The sequence below is a fragment of the Salvia hispanica genome, chromosome 1 (genome assembly GCF_023119035.1).
Source record: "Salvia hispanica cultivar TCC Black 2014 chromosome 1, UniMelb_Shisp_WGS_1.0, whole genome shotgun sequence".
Taxonomy (NCBI): Eukaryota; Viridiplantae; Streptophyta; class Magnoliopsida; order Lamiales; family Lamiaceae; genus Salvia; species Salvia hispanica.
In genome coordinates, this window is record NC_062965.1 from 46,604,117 (window position 1) to 46,631,200 (window position 27,084).

A 27,084-nucleotide genomic window follows, 5' to 3' on the forward strand; every position below is an offset into this window, starting at 1 on the left:
CCAAATAGCCCGGCGACCCGAGTGGGTTGGCCCGAACCCGAACGGGTTAGCCCGATTGACATCCCTAATAATAATATATTCATTTCCTTAATTATAATAAGAATCATATGCGATTTGCTACTAATTGATTTTGTCAATTAATAGCTAATTAATCACATGATTAAGAAACGTCCCAATAATAATAAGTAATTTAGGGAAAATGTGTCTTGTACCAAGTTAATGTATTACATTCAAAATCTAATTCTATTTAGGATCCTATCACAAATCACACATATGAGACATAAAACTTACAAATGACACCATATAAACAAATTACTTGGGTAGACAAAAAGGTTACTCCCTCTTTCATTCATGAATAGGATTTCCGGTTCACTTTTACTATAAATGGTATATAGACATCACATTTCACAAACTCATTTCTCTCATATTTCATTCAAATTTGAATTATACTTATATTCTCTTAATTTTTTTACCCACTTTTTTTAATATTTCTTAAAATCCGGAAAGAAATGAAGCTCTTATTCACGAATCGAGGCAGTAACTCGATATGGTTTCATTGGGCTCCAAATTTTAGTCCAAATAAATACTTTTAAAGAGCTTAATTTATGGATCGGCCCACTTCATGGATTACGATATGTCAAACAATATAAATATCTGAGGGAAGAATTCAACACAACGAAAGCATAATCGGCATCAATCATGGTAAAATCATATAAACGTGATGAATAGGAAGGTCGTTTTTCACTACCTTATGAAATGAAGCAGTCAATTAATTGAATCTGCGAGAATATAGGGAATGAGTGGAGATTTGTTAACTGGACCGGACTAACCAAGCCCATTACAGATCAGGCTTAGTATAGTCAGCACAAGTCTGATCCATTATATATGATGGGCCTGACTTAGGCTGAGTCTGAATTTTATAAAACGAAACCCAGTCTAGCCCAATTCGCTTCAGTGATGGGCTGGCCTCATGCTGGCTCCGCCTCCATAATTTAATTGTTTATTTCAGTAGGTCCTTATACAATTTTTTCGTTTTAATTAGTCCTTGTACTTTTATATTCGGTATATTTCAATCCTTATTTAACGGAACCGTTAACTTTTCCGTTAAAAATAACACATCATATGTTAATTATTTAACATAACATAAATATAAATGAACTATTTGGCGCATCAAACAACAAATATTCCATTCCCTCCACCGCCGCAATCTCCTTGATCTTCTTCACCCCTCCTCCAACTCCACCTGGCACATCACCAGCAGCTCCTCCTCGAAATTACTCAAACACCTCTCGTCGATCCCGTAGTCCGACCCGCGCACGCCGTTGAGTGGGAACCGGCAGTACGACACGGCCTTCCGAGCCGATTTCGGGCTGTTGATCATCGGGAACATGATGCCCTGCGGGCCTAGATTTAGGGCGTCGGAGATTCCGCCGTGGCCATGCTCCTAGTCCACCACGGCGATGTCGTTGCCGGCGAGACCTGCGATTTCGGCGAGCGTAGGAGAGAAGGTGAGGAGGAAGATGCCGTACAGAGTCTCGCCGTTCTTGAGGCGGGATTTGAGGGATCGCGGTGGAGATACGGCGGGGACGGCGGTGGAGGTGGTGGAGGAGTGCGTCAGGTGTTTGTGATGAATGGTTAGGGTTTGTGGTAGGATTTTTTGCTGAAAATTTGGGAATGAGATTGAAGGAAAGTTGGAATTGGGGGTGCAATTAGCAATGGCGATGGATTTTCGGAGAGTGGAGAGTGAGGATGAGGAGATAGAGGAAGACGCCATTTTACTGGAAAGTGCAAACAGTGACTCATTGAGATGAATAGGCACAATCCGGAGTGGAGTATTAATTTATATTCATGTTATGTTTATATTTTCCAATTATAACGGAAAAGTTAACGGTTCCGTTAAATAAGGATTGAAATATACCAAATATAAAAGTACACGGACTAATTAAAACGAAAAAATTGTATAAGGACCTACTGAAATAAACAATTAAAGTACAAGGACCTAAGGATGTGTTTTGCCTTAATTTTATGGAGTTTCTAAGTTTTTTACACATGAATAGTGAGTTTCATTGTTTTATATTTCTTCCATCTCATCGTAGGTGATTGAATTTTCATTAGGAGATGTCCAATTGCAAGTGATTGATTTATTTTTAAAGTGTTAAAGAAGGAAAAAAGAAATTTGTTAGATGTTTAAAAATAGGAAGAGATAAATAAAGTAAGAGAGATAAATGGTTGTTGATTATTTAAAAGTAGGAGAGACAGAAAAGGAGGAGACAAGAGAGAAAAAAAACGTTGTTGGGTGTTTAAAAATATGAGATGAGTATTTTAATTATTTCATAAATAAAAAAGGAGTCATCTTAGTTAGGACGGACGGAAAAAGAAAGTTAGTCATCTTCAGTGGGACGAAGGAATACTTTATTCTCTCCACTAAACTTAATAAATATTCCCTTCGTCCCTTAAATTTTGTCACATTTTGACCTAACACGGATTTTAAGAAATGTAAAAGAAAGTGGGTTGAAAAAATTAGTAGAATGAATGTGAGTCCTACTTTTAAATATTAGTTTTACTATAAAATGTGAGTGAGAATGAGTTAGTAGAATGTGGTCCACTACAAATTATGGTAAAAAGTGAAATGTGACAAATTTTGTAGGACGGGCAGAAATGGAAAAATATGAGAAATTTTCAGAGTAGATCCACTTAGTAGACGCTACAGTTAGCTTCCCTTAAAACGACACTGTTAATTGAGAATGAAGGCTTTTCAAGGGTCTTAGGAGTTTTTTGGAGTTACGTGTTAGGATTGAGAACCCTAATATTGTAATCAACGTTTGTATAGCGTGAGCATAAGCTAGGTGACTCGTTCTATCAAAGCAATAACTGTGCTAGGGTATTGTAGTGTGGAATTTGTATAACCATAATTGTGAACGCACATCCCTAGAATTCCCCTTATCTCTATATTTTATCTATGTGATTTATTTGCAATTAGTTGTTATTTGCTATCTATTATTTTTTGTTTTCAAAAGTTTTCAAAATATTTCGATTTTACAATAGTAATTGAGTCTTAGTAGAAGATAGACAGTCTGTGTTTGTTTTCCCCGTGTTCGATATTTGGTACTGACCTTTAGCTATAATATATATACTCTATGTACTTGTAGGTTTATTTAGTGCTAAAAAAATAGTGCATCACTCGTACGTGGTTTATGGAGAATATGGTCGACATCATGTATACGTGCATAATCTTGCATAACATGATTGTCGCCAATGAAGGACCTGGGGCGGGAAATTGGTACGAACCTGAAACCTGGGAAGCTCTACCGCAAGTAGTCCGCCTCGCAGTGGAGTGCATCCGTCTTTGCAAGAGCGGCTGTGTGTTCGGGCAAGGACACGTGATTCTACCGCCCACGCCCAACTCCAGGAGGATCTAATGGAGCACATTTGGGCAAAATTTGGCAACTGGTAGACGCATATGATCGTCATTAGAGAACTCCTTCTACTTCTTTGAGTTTTGAGATTTTGAATTTAGAGAGAGTGAGCGTAAATTATGTATTTTTTAATTTTTTAAGGATTTTAATTATGTTTTATTTTATTTTTTTATGATTTTAAATTGTAATTTTATTTTATTTAATGAAGTGTGTTTTTATTAATTGAATTTGTTGGAAATAAAAATTAAAAATGAAATTGAATGAATAGTTAAGGGATGAGATTATTAAGAGATAGGAGGTATGCACGTGTTGTCCCTTAGTTAAGAGATGGGCTGAAAAGTACAGTGGAGCCCATAAATAATGAAGAGATGAGATGATTAAGAGACGGATAAGAGACAGAGATGCGGATGACCTAACTAACTACTCTATTCTTTGTCATTAAATATCTTATATTGTCATTTTAATTGTAAATGTTCCTATTTACATGTTTATTATTTTTAATAAATTCTATATTTCACTAGTTTATTCTATTTATATTTTACTATCAAACTATTATTACCTCGTCCATTAAAAATAACTTGGTGACATGAGTTTTCAGTATTGTTAGTAAAAAATGAGATCGAACTCGTTAAAAAGAAAAATTATATTTATATAAAATAGATAAATACAAATTTTATTTGATGGCCAAAATGAATAAAAAGATAATTATTTTTATGAATGTAGCTAGTATATAAAAAAAAGATGTATTTCTTAATTTTTTTATTTATATTTCTTAAAATTTGTGGAGAGGTAAAGTGATGGGAGTATTTAGTTTGCAACGAGAGCGTAGTTCCTTCTGTGTGCTGTATGATCAATGATGGATTGGTGTCTATTGGGAAGAGAAAGCTGGTAAATAAGACACGTGCTTGGATCTAATACTAATACCACGATTATGTAGTAATTATAACAGAAATTATAACATTAATATAGTACTCCCTTCGTCCGCGAATAAGAGTCTCGGTTGGCTATTTTCATCCGTCCGCCATTAGGAGTCCCGGTTAGACATTTTATCTTGGGAGTATAAAAAATGACCTAACTTTTCCCTTAATTTAGAAGCTGCAATTAATTTTAATCCACTTTTATTGCAAATAATAATATAAATGAGTCCCACATTTTACTATCACACACTTAAATTATTACACTCAAATTTTTTTTAAAGCCCACACCTAACTCAACTGGGACTCCTATTCGCGGACGGAGGGAGTAATTCTTGAGCATATCATGCTACTTATTTTATAGGAAAAGGCATACGCAACCATAACTATAGTGGTGATTGCAAGAATTCCACACATACATACAATGACTATCCATCAAGTAGCAATACCATACAAATCCTTGTCAATAAAGTATCCACCCGTCGGCCCTCCACGAGGCAGCAGCGCCACCTTAACCACCCTCCCACCGGCCTCCTCGGCGCTAATGGCACCGAGACTGCTAGTAATATCCGTTCTCGCAAAGCCAGGACAGAGGCTGTTGATGACGAAATCAGCGTGCTTCTTAGCCAACACTTTTGTGTGCGCATTCAAAGCCGCTTTAGACACTTTATAGGCCGCACCATGACTCGGCCACTTGCTCTCCTCCAATCTCCCCTCTTTGAAGTCGCTGAGGAACTCTCGAACCACCGCATCCACGCCCTCTTCGGTCAGGCCCGCCTCGTTGCTCAGCATAGCTTTTGCACGCTCGTTCCTCAAGAGACGAAGGTGGCCTAAGATGGAGGAAACATTGACGATAGTCGGTGAATCAGATAGTTGGAGGAGAGGAATGAGGGCTTCTGTCACTCTCTTTACACCGTAGTAGTTTGTGTTTATGCACTTTTCTCCAGCCTCGTATGTCTGGATCATAGTTCCTTTCGCTTTCAGGTGCAGCGGCGTCTCAACCTCTGAGCTAGTAAAGACTGTAGCAGCATTTGCTTGTACTAGCTCTTGAAGAATAGAAACATCTCCCTCCAATTCTGCTCCTAGTATTCCTGCATTGTTCACCTTCACAACAATTGCTTTGATAAGTTAGCCTAATGGTGGGAAGTTGAAGATGAGATATGTATTGATACCAGAATGTCAAGCCTCCCATATTTTGTGGTAAGGAATTGGGCAGCAACAGCGATGCTTGCAGAGTCGGCAACATTGAGTTGAAGAAAATCGACATGATGAGAGAGGCCAGAGTGGTTAAGGGTTTCCACTGCTTCAAGGCCTCTCTTCTCATCCCTTGAAGTTAATATCACCTTAATTCCTTTGGAAGCTAACTGCTTACAGATCTCCAATCCGATTCCTTTGTTCCCACCTGTGACTAATGCATACCTCACACCTGCATCCGCCATTGATAGTGAGGTTAGTTAGTAATTCGATCTGATTAATATTGCTTTTGCTTTGTGGCTCTGATAAGATTTCCGAAACAAGAATACTTACTATATATGTAGCAAAAGGAAACGTGGGTGAGGCAATAATACAACACAATAGTCAAATTAAAGATAAGGGCAGCCTATTCATATCTTACAAAAAGTCATAATTTTAGACTGAACCTATATCTGTGTAATTATAGCCATGTGAATAATTCCTTCAGTAATGATAGCCATTTTTAGATTTCATCATCATATGTTGCTAAAGGAAGGTGGGTGAGGCAATAATGTGTATCTGAATACAACAGTCAAAAAGATAAGGCGAGCCCATGCTGTGAAACATGGTGATCTGATAAAGTACATGTGCATGAAACATGAAGAATGCAGTGATGAAAGCCGAAGCAATGAGGAATGTGTGTGTGAGCTGAGTCAGCATCTAGTCAGCTGAATGACTCAGCATCTAGTCAGCAATTAGATGAGATCGAGGAGTTAGTCATAGATTAGTCAAGCATAGAGCTTGTGGATCTTAGCAAAAAAAAAAAAAGTGTATAGCAGGTTTCGATATAAATAGCTAGCTTCCTGTATTCTGCAGTTTAATGAAGCTATTATCAATAAAGATCTTTTTCTTCTCCTTAATATTTGTAGTTGGATCGTATGAATCCTCTTTTAAGTTTTTCTACACATACATAGCTCACAAAAACACATAAGAACATCCATTAAAATCAGGCGAGTAAATTGGTTGAGGAGGTATCCTATAGGTTATACCAACGATAGATATTGCAAAAATTGTTGTAGTAACGTAAATAAAAATATAAAAATATTAATCATACTTTTATTATAGAGAAAAACAAAACTTTTAATTCTCAAATTTTGTTTATAATATAATTTGGGGCTCTTATTTTTTTAAAAATATGTCCCACGACTCTGAATTTTCAATCAATATTAACGGAAGAATTTTTGCACTTTTTTGGGACCAAAATATCATTTCAACCCCAAGGGTTATTTTTCTCTTAAAATTGTAGAAATGGAATCGAAATAGAAATACGGCTGTGTTTGGTATATGAAATTGGAGGTGTGGAATTAGAATTGGAGCCTTCAATTCCAAATCTAGTGTTTGATATCATAAAAATTTTTGGATTTAGAATTGAATTACAATTCCAAATCCTCCAATTCCACAATTTGAATTTCATATCAAAAGTAGTAGAATTCCAAATATTTTTATTAAATTACACACACAATGTATAATTCTTACACACATGCACACACACATTCACACACATACACACACAACACACTCACATTCAATTTTTTAAATTCAATTCCATATTAATTATTTCATTTTGCCAAACAAAGGATTTGGAACTGAATTCCAATTCAATTCCTTCCAATTCCAATTCAATTCCAATTCCGTATACCAAACGGACCCTACATCTCATTCCCCCCATTCTGTTCTATCATTTCAAATAAGGACCCTAGAGTATACAGATGTTTTTTAGAAAGTGGAATGGAGTGAAAGAATGGAGTTGAAACAAGCTTGGAGACATCTTCTACACTGCTGCTAAGACACCCGATCAGGTGTTGCAACCGGCTGCCCAATCGAAGCGCTATCCCATAAAGCATTGGAGATATAGTGGCAAATCGGCCGGTCAAACTACATTTCGATTCTATTTACAACACTAAATAGAGTAATTAAAATCTTTATACATAAAATGTCTAACATTTTAGGTGTCAAACTATATTATCCATGGATCAAGAGGTAGAAAGAAATGCAAGATATTATAAACATTGCATTGAGATTGAGCACAAACGGTTGATTACATTTTGCTGTGTTATTACAAAAAGAGGATTAAACGCAATAATACATACTATATCCTACAACTTATTTTGGTAAGTTGATTTGTAGCTTCGGTTTCGTACTTGATCATTGCTGATAATGAACTTTGTTTTCCTCTAACTTCTAACATAAACACACCATGCATCCAAACGTAGAAAAATCCAATAAAAGAAGCGATGAAATACAGAACCGGTTGTAAGCAATTCCTGCCGCCGTGGTTTTGGCTTCCAGTACAAGTACCACTGTAGCACATCGAAAAAGCACCCTCCGAATATAACAATTAGAAACATCGTATAGAATATTATTACAAAACTCCAACTATTGATCTCGAGTGATTTTCCGTTACTAGTGATCAACATTTTCGATGCTTCGAGACTCATTGTGACAGCAATCAGTGACACAAACGCAGAAGACCAGACAAAAAACGTGAAAAAACGGTTAATCATGGCCCATCCACTGACAATGAGGAAAATTGTGACGATGGATGAAAAGAATGCTAAGGTGTTAGCTGATATCAAAGTTTCAAAATCTTTGGGATGATTATATGCTAATATGGCATCACCAGCCTTATGTGCTGATGTGTCATCCTGCCACCTTCCACCTGGTGGGTTGACGGTCGTCTGGAATGCAACTGTTGCTATCAGCACTGCCACCGCCATCGTCGTTTTTGTCAATTTGGAAGGTACCATAAAACTGATCAATGATTCTCAGCTTCTAGTTGTGCCAGGAGGGCTCTCGTCTAAGATATCTAACGGTGTTTTACCCATAGAATTATGAGTTCTCTTCTCTATTTTCTTGTTTTCCACCAAATATTTTGTAGTCTGTGATTTTGATAAAATAATTAATACCATCATCAATTGTATAAGAAAACACGGTGTACAATGTGGGTATGCGTGCATACAATAAAATGATAGACATGGAAGAGATGTTACCTCAAGTTGATTGCACCTCACAGCCAAATGCAATATTGTCTCCCCATTCTCATCAGTTGCATACACAAACTCTCCCAATTTAATGCTGCAAGTTGACCGTGTTTCACGCATAAGTGCAGCACAGTCCCTCCGGTGCGCAGCCTCTCCATAGCAGGGAAAGGGCTCACTTGAAGAAAATATACTAATACCTCAACACGCCCTTTCATGGCTGCAACATGAAGCGGGTTCATATCATGACTGTCTCGCCAAAAGCAAGTCTCGGGGGCGCCTACTGGTAACAACTTTTGGCAGATCTCGACGTGCCCTTCTGCTGCTGCAATGTGTAGTGGTGACGATTTTTGGGAGTCTAATTGTAACAGCCCGCCCTTCTAGGGTACAATAAATGCGGCGACTGCTACCAAAACGGACTTAAAAGAATTTAACGTAGGCTAGGGTTTCAAAAGAGTTTTGACCAAAGTATTTAAAGGGACTATTAGAGCAATAAATCAACATCTTAACCTAGAAACTTTAATAAGTAAAAGAAAGGTACCATAAATTACGATAAAAAATCTCAAGAGTTTGACATAGTTTCCAAGAAATACCACAAGAAGTCTAAAGCCTCTAAACCGAAAGGAAAAGTGCAAAATATCCAGATAATGTTAAAGTGTTTCAAAGAAAATTGAGCGGAAAACGGCCAAGAGAAAGTGAAGCTATGTATGAAGACACAACTACGCTTGAAGTTCAAAACATCCATTTTAATTAGTTAACATGCTCAACACCCGCCACCGCTCGTCGTCGTTCAACCTGCACATAAGGAAAACACATGAAGGGCTGAGTATTTTGAAATACTCGGTGAACTCGTTGCCAAATCATTTTATAAGTTATGCCACCCTTACCATAGTGAACTCGAGTTTTAAGCAGTTATAAGAGAATATCACGAGTATCACAAAAATTATTTCCATAGACTGGCCAGTCAAGCTGATGCGTATTTTAGAGTACCTAATTCAGTGCACACAGGATATCAAGTTTAATTAATTAACTCTAATAATACTACGATACTGCAAGATTACAGCGTCGTAGTAGTATTTCAAGTGTCGATCCACAGGGAGGTAAAGATTGTTTACACTTAAGAACATATAAAAGCATACAATGATTTGATTTTTTTTTATTTCTGAAAGTTAATGACAAGTAAAACTACAAGTTAACAAACGAAAGAGACTATTCAAATGAGAAAATATGCCACTCGAAGTTACTCACTTGGCTTGTATTGTTCTACACCTTTATCAACGAAACATATGAAGGGATTAAAACATCAACCTAATCACATACACTGAACATGTACACAATGAGTAGTTCACAATTAGCTGAACACATAACCTATGAACCAATCTTCAATGTCTATAAACTCTTGCGGAAGCGCTAGAGAAATAAACATCTACTATAATCACCTACTTAATCCACTATCAAATTATCCTCTGAACAATTCTAATTCGATAGCATACCAACAATCAATCATTCCTAAACTACGTTAAAGAGACAATAGCAAAGGAAAGAACAACACTACATTATTAGCCAAAAACATAGTGTATAAACATTAAGCACATTGTTAGTAACAAACACATGAGTTCAAAGGTGTAGAAACATCCATACAAAGCCTAGATTACAACTTGGAGCAACATAGAGAGTTTAGCCTAAACACATGGTGGAATTTGCAACAAAATCCATAGGAAACATGCTCTCGTTGAGTGGAATTGGGATTTGGAGATGGATCGTCGGAATGTTGGCCGGAATTTCTTCCTTTTCTTCTTCCTCCTCTCTTTCTCTCTTTTCCTCTCCCTTTTCTCGTGTCTGAATATGTCTGAATATCTTCCAAAACCGCCCCGGAAACCAATTTGAAACCTAAAATTCGGCAGTTTTTGAGAAAAACACCCGACCGGGCAAAATGGTGCCAACCCGGGCGTTTTTGATGCCAACCCGGGCGTTTCCACTGTCCCCGGGCGTTTTTAATGCTGAAAACGCCCGACCCGGGCGTTTTTGCCGGTTTTGACTGCTTCGCGCAACCTTCGTCAAATGGTCATAACTTCTTCATCCGAGCTCCGATTGAGGCGTGCAATATACCCACGCGAAGCTATTTTAAAGACGAAGATAATGGTGGTAAGATAAAAGGATTTGGATACCATCTTCATAGGCAACGAACAGTTTCAATCAGACCCTACTCCACATGTACATCTATCAACTAATATATAGTAATCAAACCTTAATGATCAATTGATAGATGATTTAAATATACAAAATAGGAGAAAACTTGGAGTATAATTAGTATCATTTGATTCACATCAAATACCCCCAAACTTATTTACTTGCTCGCCCTCGAACAAGATCACTCAAAGCATTATATTTCAAAGTTCAATTCACAAAGGTTTTTCATCACAAAGAATCATGTAAGGACATGAATGACAAAATCTAAACCCTCAACATTTCCAATCAAAATCTCCCACTCTCATGAACCATCACTCATCGACCTAGAACTTCAAGTCAAGGTGCACTTCAAAATAAGTCCAAACATTGATCCTACAACTCAAACCGTCGTCATTGACTCATCAAGCATTACTTATCACATAGACTCGCGGATGTTTCAATACTTCAAGGAGTAGGACTGGAGGGAGGTGTTTCAATACTTCAAGAGGTGGTAGAAGCAATTGCTGCGGCTGTCTTTGCTAACTCGAAGGCTGAGACGTCGTTGCAGCAGCTGAAAGCAAGTGGAACTATGATCCAGACCTATGAGGCTGCAGAAGAGTGCATGCAGACAAACTTCTACAGTATAAAGAGAGTGACAGAAGCCTTCATCCCTCTTCTCCAATTATCTACTTCACCAACTATTGTCAATGCCTCCTCCATAAGTGGCCACCTTAACCACTTGCGGAACAAGCGCGCAAAAGCTGTGTTGAGCAACGAGGCGGGCCTGACAGAAGAGAGCATTGATGAGGTGGTGCAAGAATTCCTCATTGATTTCAAAGAGGGGAGATTGGAAGAGAATAAGTGGCTGAGTCATGGTGCAGCGTATAAAGTCTCTAAAGCGGCTTTGAATGCGTACACAAAAGTGTTGGCTAAGAAGCACACTGATTTTATCATTAACAGCCTTTGCCCTGGCTTTGCAAGAACGGATTTAACTGACAATCTCGGCGCCATCAGCGCCGAGGAGGCTGCTCAGAGGGTGGTTAAGGTGGCGCTGATGCCTTGTGGAGGGCCGTCGGGGGCCTTCTTTTATGACAAGGATGTGTATGATGTTGCTACTTGATGGATAGTGCTGTGTGGAAGACTTGGCATCACCATTAATGGTAAATGATGCAAATGCCTTTTCCTATAAAATAAGTATCATATGTTAAAATATTAATGTTATAATTTCTGTTTATAAGTGTGGGCAGATCGATGGACACTACATAATCGTGTTATTAGTATTAGGGGTGGGTCGATACGATATATCGTCTCGAAAACGTTGTATCGTGTATCGTATCGAGAATATCGATATGAAAGAATTTCATATCGTTATCGTATCGAAAGTTTCGATATATCGAATTTTCGATATAAAAAAATTTCATATCGTTATCGTATCGATATTTCGATATATCGTACCGAAATTCGATATATCGTTAAATATTGATATATATCGAAAATTTTGATATATATCGATATATATCGAAAATATCGATATATCGAAAATTTTCGATATATATCGTATTTTCAATATAAAACGATATATCGCGATATAAGAAAATTCATATCGTTATCGTATCGAAAACTTACGATACGTATCGAAAATTACGATATATCGAAAATTCGATAATTTTTCGATATTTTTCAATACGATACGAACGATATATCATTTTTTCGGTATTTTTCCCCAGCCCTAATTAGTATTACTAGTATTAACACCTGTGTTATGCTAGTGACCCAATAAATACTCCAACAAATGTTTATTATGTGATATTGGTGGATTGCGAGCAGCAAGAAACGACCTTATGAGATATTAATTCACATTAGTTCACATGAAGTCATAAACGACCTGCATTCAGAAAATTAGTTCACATGAAGTCATAAATGCAATCTCAGAATCACCCCATTTTTCACTGTAGTGATCGTCACAATCCGGGCAAATTCACCTCCACGAGATCAGCCAGCAATTAGAGGTATTAATTCACATTAGTTCACATGAAGTCTTAAATGTAGCCTTAATTCTTGGTAGAGCTATTTATAAATATTTCAAAACTTTTTGAGAATTGTTGCTGCTGCAATGCATTTGATTGAACCATATTTGTCCAATAGATTTTGCCTTTTCATTCAGCAATAGTTTTTGTTTCTGATTTATTTATGATTTTTATTTTATTTTGCATACATGTAGTGATAATTGATAATTAGTCAATTAATTAATTAATCTCAGCCCATAGATAACTGAAAGATAGGGGTTTTTGCAAGCGTGTCGTTTGCACGTGTCCCTACCTATCCAACAAGATTTATAAGTTATCACTTTCCAAAATACTACTCCCTTTGTCCCATAATAGATGTCATACTTTCCTTTTTAATTTGTCCCATAAAAGATATCACATTTCCTTTTTTGAACATAACCAACACTAGAACTAAACAACAAGCTAAAACCGGAAATCAAACAAGAGCTAAACTTAACGCGCATTAAATAAACAAACGCTTAGAGAAATTATACTTGAAATTAGCTTTTTAAACAAGAACTGCAACAATAGCTAAAAATGAGATTGGTGCAAAAGAACTCCAAAAGTTAAGAACAAGCAATTAGAGCAAATAAATACTACTACTAAATCACTACTACTTCAACCTATGATGAACAAAGAGCTTGGCAGCCTAGTTTAGAATCTCTCTTCTTTACCATCTCATTTACCTCTTCCTTTGGAGATGTTTTTAGAAGCAAAAAAAAACCAATATATTCCAATAATACACACGTGTCACAAAAATGAACGAACTAATAAAAAATAATGATATCCAAGTTTCTTAATTAAATTCCAGAATTGATTATTAATAATAATCAATATTAACTTTCACTGGGATTCCTTCCTACTGTAAGTGATTGATTTTCTTTACATGTAATTTAAGAAAATAATAATAATAATAATAATAATAATAATAATAATAATAATAGTATTAACTTTCTATCCTTCCTGCGGTAAGTGATTAACTTTTCCTCCTTCCTGCCATAAGTGATTGATTTTTTTATACGTAATTTAAGAAAATTATATTCCCTCCGTCCTTGAAATTTTTTCACATTTTTCCATTCTCGTCCGTGCTATAAAATTTGTCACATTTTACTTTTTACCATATTTGGTAGTGGACCCCACATTCTACTAACTCATTGTCACTCACATTTTATTGTAAAACTAATATTTAAAAGTAGGACTCACATTCTACTAACTTTTTCAACTCACTTTCTTTTACATTTCTTAAAATCCGTGTCAAGTCAAAATGTGACAAAATTTAAGGGACGGAGGGAGTATTTATTAAGTTTAGTGGAGGGAATAAAGTATTCCTCCGTCCCAATGAAGATGGTTCACTTTTTTTTTTTACTCATTTTTTATTTATGAAATAATTAAAAACCCAACAACTATTTCTTTCTCTCCTACTTTTTGCATGTCTCCTACTTTTAAACAATCAATGACCATTTATCTCTCTTACTTTATTTACATCTTCCTACTTTTAAACATCTAACAACTTTCTTTTTCCTTTCTTTAACACTTTAAATATAAATCAATCACTTGCAATTGGACATCGGAAATTCAATCACATACAGCAAGATGGAAGAAGTATAAAACAATGAAACTCAGTATTCATGAGTAAAAATCTTAGACACTCCATAAAATTAAAATGAAATTATGGAGGCGGAGCCAGCATGGGCCCAGCCCATCATGAAGCGAATTGAGCTAGACTGGGTTTCATTTTATAAATTCGGACTCAGCCTAAGTCAGGCCCATCATATATAATGGGCTAGACTTGGGCTGACTATACAAACCTGATCTGTACTGGGCTGGGTTAGCCCGGTCCAGTTAACAAATCTCCACTCATTCTCTATCATACGCAAGAATCGCTTTCACTGACCAATGTCTCTACTCCCTATAATATCATCGCAGATTCGTTTAATTGACTCCTTCATTTCATAAGAGCATCCGCAATGGTGCTTAGGCCAGCCATAGGCCAGCCATCTGCCACGTCAGCAACACTAAAAAAACCACCTGCCACGTCAGATTTAGGCCAGCCATAGGCCAGCCGCAATAAAAACAATTCAAAATATACTACATTTACGGAATTAAAATTACGATTAAAATACGGAATTAAATTTACGACACATATACGGGAAAATTCATTAATTGCATTTAAAAAAGTTACATAGATAAAAAAAAAATTACATGCATAATAAAGAAAAAAAACTATCGCCGTGCAATCCTCCGTGCCCACAACTCTTCAATTATATCCTTTTGGAGTTGAATATGAGCATCCACTTGGCGCATGCTTGGCAAATTCCTTGAGTCGGCCGGCTTCATCGAGGGGTACCCCACGTCGTACACTAGGGGTGGCCGTTCCATGGCTTGGACCGGCTTCATCGTCACTGACCCAACTAGTCAGTTGTACGCCTTCGTCTTCGACGATCATGTTATGCAGGATAATGCAGGCGTACATTATCTCGGAAACGCATCCGACATCCCACAAACGCGTTGGGCCCTTGATTGCCGCCCATCGAGACTGGAGCACACCAAATGCGCGCTCCACGTCCTTGCGCGCCGACTCCTGTCGTTGCGCAAAGTAGGCCTTCTTTTCATCACTTGTTTGTCGGATCGTCTTCACAAAGACCGGCCACCGAGGGTATATCCCATCCGCCAAGTAGTAGCCCATATCATGCCGGTTGCCGTTGGCCACGAATGAGACGGCTGGACCGACGCCCGGCACTTCTCGTTGAAGAGGGGAGACGAGTTCAGGACGTTGAGGTCGTTGTTCGACCCGGCTACCCCAAAATACGCATGCCAGATCCACAGCCGGTAATCAGCTACGGCCTCGAGGATTATTGTGGGGTTCTTTGACTTGTAGCCGGTCGTGTAGGCCCCCTTCCAGGCAGTCGGACAGTTCTTCCACTCCCAATGCATACAGTCTATGCTGCCTAACATCCCGGGGAACCCATGCTTCTCCCCGTGCATCTGCATCAAATTCCGACAATCTTCGGGAGTAGGGCTTCGAAGGTACTGCTCACCGAAAATGCTGATCACGCCCCCACAGAACTCCTTCAGACATTTCGGGCCGACGTCTCACCGATGTGGAGGTACTCATCCCACATGTCTGCCGCGCCTCCGTAGGCCAACTGCCCGATTGCCGCCGTGCACTTTTGGATAGGGGTGTGGCCGGGTCTGCCAGCCGCATCGTGCCTGAAGCGGAAACACATATATTGACGCTCCAATGCCCTAACGATGCGCATAAACAACTCCCTGCGCATTCTGAAACGCCGCCGGAACATGTTGGCGGGAAACCGCGGGTTCTCTGAAAAGTAGTCGTCGTACAGCCGCTGATGTGCAGCGGCGTGATCCCGATCAATCACTGCTCGGTGGTGGACAACTCGTGGAGGGCGAGGTATCGCCTGCTGTTCCACCATACGCATGTACCGCTCCATCCCGCGGTTCATGTAGGCCTCCATAGCCTCGTTCATCCTCCGTTCGTACTCCTCAGGATCCCCACCACTACCGCTACCGCTACCACCTGCGTGATCTATCGCTCGATGATGCTCTTGAACAGAAAGTTAGAGAGAGAGAAAACTCGTTAAAACAAGTGGTGCAAATGAAAATAAAACGAAAATCGCATTTATATATGATTTTAATAAAAAAAAAATCGAAAATCGGCGCTGGCCGATCGGGCCTCCACAATGGCGGCTAGCCGATCGGCCAGCGTTTCGGCCAGCGACGAGCGATCGGCGAGCCCACGCCGATCCGCTCGCCGATTTTGCGCTGGCCGGCTGCAATGGTTCGGCTAGCCGATCGGCCAGCGCGACGAATCGGCTAGCCGGTCGCTAGCCGACCATTGCGGATGCTCTAAGGTAGTAAAAAACGACCTTCCTATTCATCACGTTTATATGATTTTACCATGATTGATGCCGATTATGCTTTCATTGTGTTGAATTCTTCCCTCATATATGATATTGTTTGACATATCGTAATCCATGAAGCGGGCCGATCCATAAATTAAGCTCTTTAAAAGTGTTTATTTGGAGTAAAATTTCGTGTCCAATGTAAACCATACAGAATTACTCCCTCGGTTCGCAAGTAGTAGTTTCATTTATTTTCAACACAAATTTTAATAAATATTAAAAAAGGTGGGTGAAAAATTAAGAGAATATGAGTCTCATTTAAATTTAAATGAAATGTGAATGAAATGTAAGGTCTATATACCATTTATAGTAAAAGTGAACCGAGAATCCTATTCATGAACGGAATAAAATGGAATAATGAAACTCCTATTCGCGAACAGAGGGCGTACCTTTTAGTTTACCCAACTAATTTATATATATGGTGACATTAATTTTTATGCATTTTATCTGTATTTCACCTCCCGCTAGGCTAACGAGTTGACTTGACATCATAAGAGGAGTAGAGTTGGTAGAGTTGCCTAGTACATAGTACTTATATTGTTTGTCCGATTAGTTAATGTCCTACTTTGTCACACACGTCACAAGACTAATATTTTTTGACATAGTTGCCTGCATTGTTCACCTACATAGTACTTATATTGCTTTCAAAATGAATATGAAGATATATGTTGTTTATTGTTAATGATACCAAAATGTCAAGCCTCCCATATTTTGTGGTGAGGAATTGGGCAGCAGCAGCGATGCTTGCAGAATCGACAACATTGAGTTGATGAAAAACCACATAATCAGAGAGGCCAGAGTCCTTGAGGGATTGCACTGCTTCAAGGCCTCTCTTCTCATCCCTTGAAGTTAATATCACTGTAATTCCTTTGGAAGCTAACTGCTTACAGACCTCGAATCCGATTCCTTTGTTCCCACCGGTAACTAATGCATACCTAGTTGCTGCCTCCGCCATTGATAGTGAAACTGTTTAGTTCGGTGATATTTTGTTTTTTGCTATGTGGATCTGATGAGATTTCATCAACATATATAGCAAAAGGAAATTGGTGAGGCATTTGCATAGCTGACTACATCCAAGAGATTAGGCATAGCTCACAAAGACTCATAAGTATGGTGGGGACCTATATTGTCTAGTGACCTATAATAATAGAGTAAACTATATCTTGTTATTAACATTGAACAGAGTCCCTGAAAAAAAAAATATTGGATTAAAAAAAATAGCAAAATATCATAAATTAAAAGCAGTACCAAAACATATTTAATTTAATAAAAAATGTTACTCCCTCAATGGATAAAAATATAGACATTTGGGATGACAAGAAAATTATTGATAATTGGTAAAGTAAGAGAAAGTTAGAAAAAAAGATTATATTATTTATAGACGCTACTGCCAAATGCCCCTACTATAAATCTACAATGGTGATGCTAAGTCATCCACACATATACGCAACGACTATCAATCAAGTTATTGCATACACATCATAAAAGTAGGCCCCCGATCGACTGTCATTCCACTGCATTCATACTTCCACAAATTAGCAAGTCATATATTGAAGTTATTGCATGTGTTGAACTTTGAATCACAACCATAATAACATTCGTTTCCAAACAAAATTCCCAAAAAGTCGAATCGCGAACGAATCACAACATGTTACTTATTGTGCTTAATACTTGTATACTTGTACTCCTATTTGATTTTCTTTCCTATATTTACATCACGATTTATCATTTAATAAACAATTTCTATGCTGATAATAGATTATTATAATAATTTAAAATTTTCAATCGATGTGATTAGCTAGGAAGCGAATGGAGGCTAACCAACTACTCTATCCTTAGTCATTAAATATACTAGTATCACCCACGCGTGTTACACGAAATATTTAATTTTCTCGTGGTAACTAAAATGAGAAACGATACAATTATATGCAATTTTAAAATAAATAAATACTCCTATCATAACATTTTGTTAGACAACTAAAAACAAAAAATTAAATAATTTTACAATAAAAATAATAAAAGCACATATGTTAATAAGATTATTTTTGGATTTATACTATTGAAGGAGCTATCATTATCCTAACAACATATATAGTTCATTACTAAAAGACTATCCATATGAAATAATTAACCTCAAAATTTATAATGTTCAAACTGTAAAAGTAAATAAATACTACTCCATGAAGTTGTTTCATATGAAATTTAACATGATAACAATAAATATAAATATATTGTTTCATGATAACAATAAATATAAATTTTGTTTCATATTTTGAAAAGCTTAAACTCACCGTAGTGTGAAGGTTTTGCATAATAATTTTGATAAATCATTGATAATTTAAGTTTTTATAATAAAGTTGTTTGAATTACATGTTAAACAAAATTTCATCTAGTTGTCATAAATTTAAAAGAATATCTTCCCTAAACTCTAAACTCTGAGGTCATTTAAAAAATTTTGTACTTTGAAATATAAAATAAACAATACTCATCTCAAATGTAAAAATAATATTTTACTCCATTTCGATTCTGCATCCAAAGTAAGGTGACAATCTGGTAGGTCGAACACACTGGAGCAGTTCCATGCATCCTACACGCAAATAAAAAAATTTAAAACATCTATTATATGTTCCATAATACACATAACTTTTACTAATGAAACTGGATGAATTTTTCTAAGAGAAAAACTATATATAAAGATTCTGAGCTTGAGAAATAAAACTCTAATTACCGCACGAAAGAATAAACATGCAACTAAACAATTTCATGTTGAAAAATATAAACTGCACAATTTGTAGGATCAACACAACAATCCCGTTTCCATTTCTCGATGGATTCATGATCCACGCGGCATCCTACTCCTTATGCCAACCGGGCCAGTCGTAATAGCCGCGATGCAAGTGCTGGCATGAAGGCCATCTTTCTGTGCTACCACTGCGTTCGAGTTCTTGACTTTACCACTGCGTTCGAGTTCTTAACTTTGTTGCGACAAGAATTTCAGCACCTGCACCAGCAAGACATTTTGCAATCATCCATCCAAACCATTATCAACCGCTATACCACTATTTATAGTAATTCAAGAGGTATAGAAACGACACCATGGCCATGTCCCATAATCCCATTACATTCATTTCTAACAATTAAACCCCTTAAATATTTGGATAACCGCATGAATTTAATCTATCAAATCGTGTACTACATTTAGGCCAATATTTGTAACTGTCCAACATTAAAAGAGTTAATCATGCTTTTACTCGTGAAACACTAAATGGGAATTTTTATTTCCTCTTCCTGCTATGCAATTATGATAATTTATTTCCTTAACATGAGTCAACATAATGCAAATACGATTATAAACTGACAAATTTTAAAAATATATAAAATTTAAATCAAAATGGCATTCTTGTAAATATCACCAAAACTTCCATTTTAGATAGATTATAGATTATATTGTCCTTTTTAATATCCATAATTAAATGTTCCTATTTACATTTTTATTATTTTTAATAAATTCAATATTTCACTAGTTTATTATACTTATATTTTACTATAAAACTATTATCACCCCTTCCATTAAAAATTACTTGGTGACATTGTTAGTAAAAAATGAAAACTCATTAAATAGAAAATTTATATTTATATAAAATAGATAAATACTAATTTTAGTTGATGGCCAAAAAGAATAAAAATATAATTATTTTTATGGGAATGTGATCAAATGAAAACTCTAAATATTGTACAAACTCAAAACTATGATCTGGACCATTGAAAAATGTCAACAGATCACAAAAAAGCATCAACAGGAAAATGTCAACCTGAATTTCAACAGTAGTCAATGATTGATGTTGTGTTAATATTGTGTTGATATTGTGTTGATACTGTGTTGACATTAAAATCTTGAAATTTTATATTGTGTTGATATTATATTGAAACTGTGTTGAAGCTGTGTTGAGGAGTTTTGAGTTTGTACAATATATAAGTTTGCATTTTATCATATTTTTATGAATGTAGATAGTATATAAAAATAAGATGTACTGTATTATGTTTCTATTTATATTTCTTAAAATTTGTGGAGTGATGGGAGTATTTAATTTGCAACGAGATAGTAGTTCTTTTTTAAGGATATTTAAACCACAAATCAATTGTGCGTTTCATTGTTTTACCGTCCGTTTTTATTATTAGTTATTATTAATAACAAATTTTGAATTTAAGAAATCGATAATTGTGTTTTTGTTGTTCTAAGGCTTCTGTGTGCTGTATGATCAACGATGGTGTCTATTGGGAAGAGAAAGCTGGTAAATACTATAATACCACGATTATGTAGTAATTATACCAGAAATTATAACATTAATATAGTAATTCTTGAGCATAATCATGCTACTGATTTTATAGGAAAAGGCATATGCAACCATAACTATAGGGCTAAATTCTATAAATGGGGTGTTCTGCAAAAATCGTTCCACCAATAGGTAGGTTTTTTTTTAATTTCTAGAAATGGGTGTTGCGCATTCTAAGAATGCGTATTTGAAATACGCCGCATTCTTAGAATGCGCAACTAAGCTGAATCGGCAATCAACAGAAAAGTCAAAATTAAAACTACTCAAATACGCATTCTTAGAATGCGTATTTCAAATACGCATTCAAAGAATGCGTATCTCACTTGAATTAAACCGGGCTTTCCAGAACAGTGAAACCCAAAGATTGTTTTTTTTACTCTTTCCAATTCCACCATTAATTTCATGTATGAAGTGAACTAGCTTGTTCTATTTGCTATTCAAATCTCAATTAAAGAATCAATTCACATATACTAAAAACAAAGCTTCATCATCAACTAACAATGCACAATAAAGACAATTACAAACTTAATCTCACAATGCACACATTCTTGTTTCAATTCTTCCAAAAAAAAAAATCAATTACAAAAGATTGCACAAACCCTAAGCAAAGGGGAAACAAGGGGATAGAGGCAGAGGTACGTATACATACCGTGGGGGGAGGGGGAGAGAGCGGCGGCGGTGGCGGCAGGTCGACGGGAGCGGCGGCGGCGGCGGCAGGTCGACGGGAGGAGCGACGGCGGCGGCGAAGAAGCAGCAGAAGGTTGTGTCTGTTGTGAGTTCTGTTCTGGCCGGTTTGCCCAATTTAATTCACGTGAGATACGCATTCTTAGAATGCGTATTTGAAATACGCATTCTAAGAATGCGTATTTGAGTAGTTTTAATTTTGACTTTTCTGTTGACTGCCGATTCAGCTTAGTTGCGCATTCTAAGAATACGTATTTGAAATACGGATTCTAATGCGTATTTCAAATACGCATTCTTAGAATGCGCAACACCCATTTCCAGAAATAAAAAAAAAACCTACCTATTGGTGGAACGATTTTTGCAGAACACCCCATTTATAGAATTTAGCCTAACTATACTGGTGATTGCAAGAATTCCACATACATCCAATGACTATCCATCAAGTAGTAATACCATACAAATCCTTGTCAATAAAGTAGCCCCCCGTCGGCCCTCCACGGGGCAGCAGCGCCAACTTAACCACCCTCCCACCAGCCTCCTCCGCGCTGATGGCGCCGAGATTGCTAGTAATATCCGTTCTGGAAAAGCCAGGGCAGAGGCTGTTGATGACGAAATCAGCGTGCTTCTTAGCCAACACTTTCGTGTATCCATTCAAAGCCGCTTTAGACACTTTATAGGCGGCACGTGACTCGGCCACTTGCTCTCTTCCAATCTCCCCTCTTTGAAGTCTTTGAGGAATTCTCGCACCACCCCATCCACGCTCTCTTCAGTCAGGCCCGCCTCGTTGCTCAGCACAGCTTTTGCACGCTCGTTCCTCAAGAGACGAAGGTGGCCTAAGATGGAGGAGACATTGACGATAGTTGGTGAATCAGATAGTTGGAGGAGAGGAATGAGGGCTTCTGTCACTCTCTTTACACCGTAGAAGTTTGTTTGTATGCACTTTTCTCCAGCCTCATATGTCTGGATCATAGTTCCTTTTGCTTTAAGCTGCAGCGGCGTCTCAACCTCTGAGTTAGCAAAGACTGTAGCAGCATTTGGTTCTACTAGCTCTTGAAATATTGAAATATCTCCTTCCAGTTCTACTCCTAGTATGCCTGCATTGTTCAGCTGCACAAAAATTGCTTTCAAGATAAACATAATATGCATTCAAAAAATAAGTTTATCCATGAATTTCTAACATGGTGACTGTAGGACAAATTTAACTGATCCAAGAGTATATCTGGATTGAAATCGAAAAAAAATGACGCCCCAAAGAATAGCTGGCTTTAGATTTGGATCAATGGTCCAACCGATAAAAAAAGTCCAATCTCTCCAAGGTTAACCTTGAAGGTTTAAGGAATGCATGGTAGTTTTCACGGTGCCAAGAGAAAACTAAAACCATATAAGTAAAATCTCATTGGCTACTCCTCCTATATATCACCGGTTGATTTTAGGATAAAATTGCATGGATTTCTAACGGTTCTCTATCCATCAATCCACAAAATAAAGTTATATAAAATCTCGAGCAATGAACATTTGATTTTGTGGTGAGGAATTGGACAGCAGCCGCGATGCTTGCAGAGTCGACAACATTGAGTTGAAGAAAATCCACATGATGAGAGAGGCCAGAGTGGTTGAGGATTTGCAGTGCTTCAAGGCCTCTCTTTTCATCCCTTGAAGTTAAAATCACCTTAATTCCTTTGGAAGCTAACTGCTTACAGATCTCCAAACCGATTCCTTTGTTCCCACCGGTGACTAATGCATACCTGACACCTGCATCTGCCATTGATAGTGAATTAATTAGTTCGATGAGATTTGCTTTTGCTTTGTGGCTGTGATCAGATTTCAGAAGCCTACTTACTAGTATATATGTGGCAAAAGGAAAAGTGGGTGAGGCAATAGTACAACACAATAGTCAAATTAATGATAAGGCCAGCCTATTCATATCTTACAAAAACTCATAATTTTAGACGGAACATATTACCTATATCTGTCTGATAGGGACATATAGTAGCAGTACTATGAAATTGTAGCCATGTGTATAATTTCAACCCCAAAGGTTATTTAGAATTGGAATTGAAATAGAAATACATCTCATTCCCCCATTCTGTTCTATAATTTCAAATAAGGAGTATATAGATGTTTTTTTAGTTCACTCATTTCAAAAATTGGATGATTTTCTTTAATGTATGCAATGTTACATAGAAATAAAGAGAATTATAGGTGAGTAAGCTTTACAATTTATCTCTTTAGTTGTTGTTTAATCATGTCTTTCATTATTTTGGGCTCTTGATGAGGCAGTTCCTTGTAGAGTTGTGAATTGAGTTGGATTGGCTCACCCCAACACAGATCAATATGGTCGGCCCATCAAAAACTCAGTCCAACTCTAATAGTGGACACGGTCTATCGACTTGAAGTCATCAACCGTATTACAATGACTTGAAATTCATATTGAATTTGTGAAATTGACTTAGGATTCAAAGATATTGTTACACCATGACGTACGATGGAATTTTGACTACCAGACATCGTTTAAAGGGCGGAATAGTCGTTTTGTTCTTTTTCTGACTTTATTTTTAATCTCTATAATTTCATTTTAGTTACTTTTGAGTTTTTTGGATTTTCAAAATATTTATAAATAGTGAGTTTTTATAATATTATTATTACTGTTGGAAAGAAATCATAGCATTAATATGATTTATTCTAATTGATCATTCTCCGAAAATAGAATAGGATCTCCTTGATTGTATTACCATATGTAAATTGGTATTTTGCCTATAAAAGGCTGTAGACTCTGTAATTCAAAGTGAGCAATAATATTACAACAATTTACAACAATTGATTCCCCAAATTCAATTCTTCATAGCGTCAGAGCAGGAGAAATTCCGGCTCAGAAATCTTTCATCATAGCCCCTGTTTTTTCATATCCAATTCTCGGCCAACAAAACTAAAACCAAACACAGTATCAATCCCAACCCTTATACACAAAGATGTCAGACTCAGAGGAGGAGAAAACAACAACCGAACCAACATCAAGACTAAGAACGACCAGGAACGTTACCGTGGCGTTCAAATTGAGCGGGAGGAACTACCCATTGTGGTCACGACTGATGAAGGTCGCGATAGGGAGTAGAAGGGGATTCTCCCATATCACTGACGAACCGCCCGAACCAGATAGCAAGGGATACCACGAGTGGGAGGAGACTGTTCTCGTGGTTTTCTCATGGATCGTCGACAATATCGAAACCGATATTCTCGCTGATTTTGCCCATCACCAGACATCCAAAGCGCTGTGGGACAACTTACAGATCACCTTCGAGAGCAAGGCTGATCCGTACCTCATATATGACCTGGAAGACAAGGTAATCTCAATTAGACAAGGGGATATGGATCTCGAAACGTATTACCGTCGAATCCACGGTTTGTGGGTAAGTGTCGACGAAACCCAAAAATCGCCGGTGACGTGCTGTGATAAAGGAGTTAGGCAGTTCCGGCAATTTTCAAGTGAAAAGCGATTGATTAAATTTCTCACTGGATTGAATGGGGAATTCGACGGGATCCGGCGAGACATACTCAAACTGGAACCATACCCCTCAGTCGAAGAAGCCTATGTGTATGTGAAGAGGGAAGCGGCTCGACGGAAGATCATGCCACCGGCATCCTCTTCACTCACCGGAGACCCCTCTAGCGCGAGAAGCGCCGATGCATCATCGGGGGAGATAGGATACGGATTCGGAGCACAAAAAGACCGGCCGAATAACCGGAATGGACCGCGACCGCCACCTGCCGGAGGCGCCAGCCACCAAACCAGAACAAAACCAGACAAGAGTAAGCTATGGTGCTCCCACTGTGGGAAGAACAAACACACAAGGGAGAATTGCTTCCTACGGGTGGGATACCCGGAATGGTGGGACGAGAGGCAGAGGGCACGGGCTCAGGCGAAGTTCGCCGCCGCCAACATCGCAGAGACGGGATAGCGGCAAAACACCCAAATCGCACAACGAGAAGGTTCAATTGGCGACGGGAACAACACCGAAATTAACGCTGGTGGTGGCGGCAGTAACAGCAGCGGCGGAGGCGGTGAAGTCCCGGTCAGAAATTTTGTGGAGAGAGCCGGAGCAGGGGAGGCGACGAAATGGGGAGGCGGCGGTTTCTCAGGAGGTAACGGGTTTGGTTTAACACCAAAGCCTAATAATACTTTCAATTTTCAATTTACTCCTCCAAGTTTGGTTAAATTCCGTCAGAAACCCCATGTTAGATTTAAGCCCCCAGATTTATTGATATATGATAAATCACCTACAAAAGTTGATAATTCTAGTTTGGCCCCAAAAAATGATGTTATTGTTACCAAGAATCGTTTTGCACCCTTGATAAATTTTTCCGCTGCATTTAACGTGCAAAATGGTGATAGAATAAATAGGAAGGGTTGGATTTTTTATTGTGGGGCCACATATACTATGACTCCGGAGAGAGCTGATTTTATTGATTTTGGTGAAATTACTAAAACTTTTATTCGGATTGTGAATGGGGAACTAATTACAGTGGCCGGAACTGGAACTATAGAGATTTCTCCAAATCTTCGATTGTCAAATTGCTTATTTGTTCCGAGTTTATCTCAGAGATTGATGTCTGTGAGTCATGTGACTAGAGAGTTGAACTGTACACTCCTAATGCATCCGAGTTTTTGTATTTTACAGGATATTCAGACGAAGAAGATCGTTGGGCGTGGCACTGAGAACCAAGGACTCTACTATGTGGATGGGGTAGCTCAACATGGTAGTGCGATGCTGGTTCACAGATCCACGAAAGAAGAGGCTTGGTTGTGGCACAGAAGACTAGGACACCCTTCCCCTGGTTATTTTAAGCTTTTGTTTCCTGATTTTACACTTCCTAAAATTTTTTGTTGTGAGACATGTGTTTTGGCCAAGAGCCACAGACAATCTTTTAAACCTTCAGATACTCGTGTGAAATTTATGTTTAATCTAGTGCATGCTGATGTTTGGGGTCCTGCACCTATTATTGGGGGGAATGGTTACAAATATTTTGTTACCTTTATCAATGATTGCACTAGGATGACTTGGATTTATTTTTTAAAACACAAATCTGAGGTGACCGATAAATTTATCCTTTTCTTCCATATGATTCAAACCCAGTTCCAAACCCCCATAAAAATCCTTCGGTCTGATAACGGAAGGGAATTTGTCAACAACACCATGTTTGAATTTTTTAGAGAAAAAGGTCTTATTCATCAAACCTCATGTGCTTATACACCCGAACAAAATGGGGTGGCTGAGAGAAAAAACCGAACCATCTTAGAAGTTACTCGTGCCCTTATGATTGAATCTAAAGGCCCATCCTTTCTTTGGCCTGAGCTATAGCAACCTTGGTCTACCTTATCAACAGATTGCC

At 37.7% G+C, this 27,084-nt stretch overlaps 3 protein-coding genes and 2 pseudogenes across 3 annotated transcripts; 2 read left to right on the forward strand and 3 right to left on the reverse strand.

Moving 5' to 3' along the window:
- LOC125198645 overlaps positions 1–11,830 on the forward strand; it is a 48,998-nt pseudogene extending 37,168 nt beyond the window's left edge.
- LOC125222273 ((-)-isopiperitenone reductase-like) lies at positions 4,548–5,815 on the reverse strand. Its single transcript, XM_048124799.1, has 2 exons — positions 5,503–5,815; positions 4,548–5,434 (listed from the first exon to the last, which is right to left on the reverse strand). The coding sequence occupies exons 1-2, from the start codon at positions 5,767–5,769 to the stop codon at positions 4,766–4,768; spliced, it is 936 nt and encodes a 311-aa protein (XP_047980756.1). The 5' UTR covers positions 5,770–5,815; the 3' UTR covers positions 4,548–4,765.
- A 5,434-nt stretch (positions 11,831–17,264) lies between the features above and the next one.
- On the reverse strand, positions 17,265–17,655 carry LOC125198653 (short-chain dehydrogenase/reductase 2b-like). Its single transcript, XM_048096975.1, has 2 exons — positions 17,367–17,655; positions 17,265–17,300 (listed from the first exon to the last, which is right to left on the reverse strand). The coding sequence occupies exons 1-2, from the start codon at positions 17,631–17,633 to the stop codon at positions 17,265–17,267; spliced, it is 303 nt and encodes a 100-aa protein (XP_047952932.1). The 5' UTR covers positions 17,634–17,655.
- Positions 17,656–22,061: 4,406 nt separating this feature from the next.
- On the reverse strand, positions 22,062–23,112 carry LOC125222309 (annotated as a pseudogene).
- A 1,553-nt stretch (positions 23,113–24,665) lies between these two features.
- LOC125198663 lies at positions 24,666–25,652 on the forward strand. Its single transcript, XM_048096977.1, has one exon. The coding sequence runs from the start codon at positions 24,666–24,668 to the stop codon at positions 25,650–25,652; it is 987 nt and encodes a 328-aa protein (XP_047952934.1).
- Positions 25,653–27,084: the final 1,432 nt, after the last annotated feature.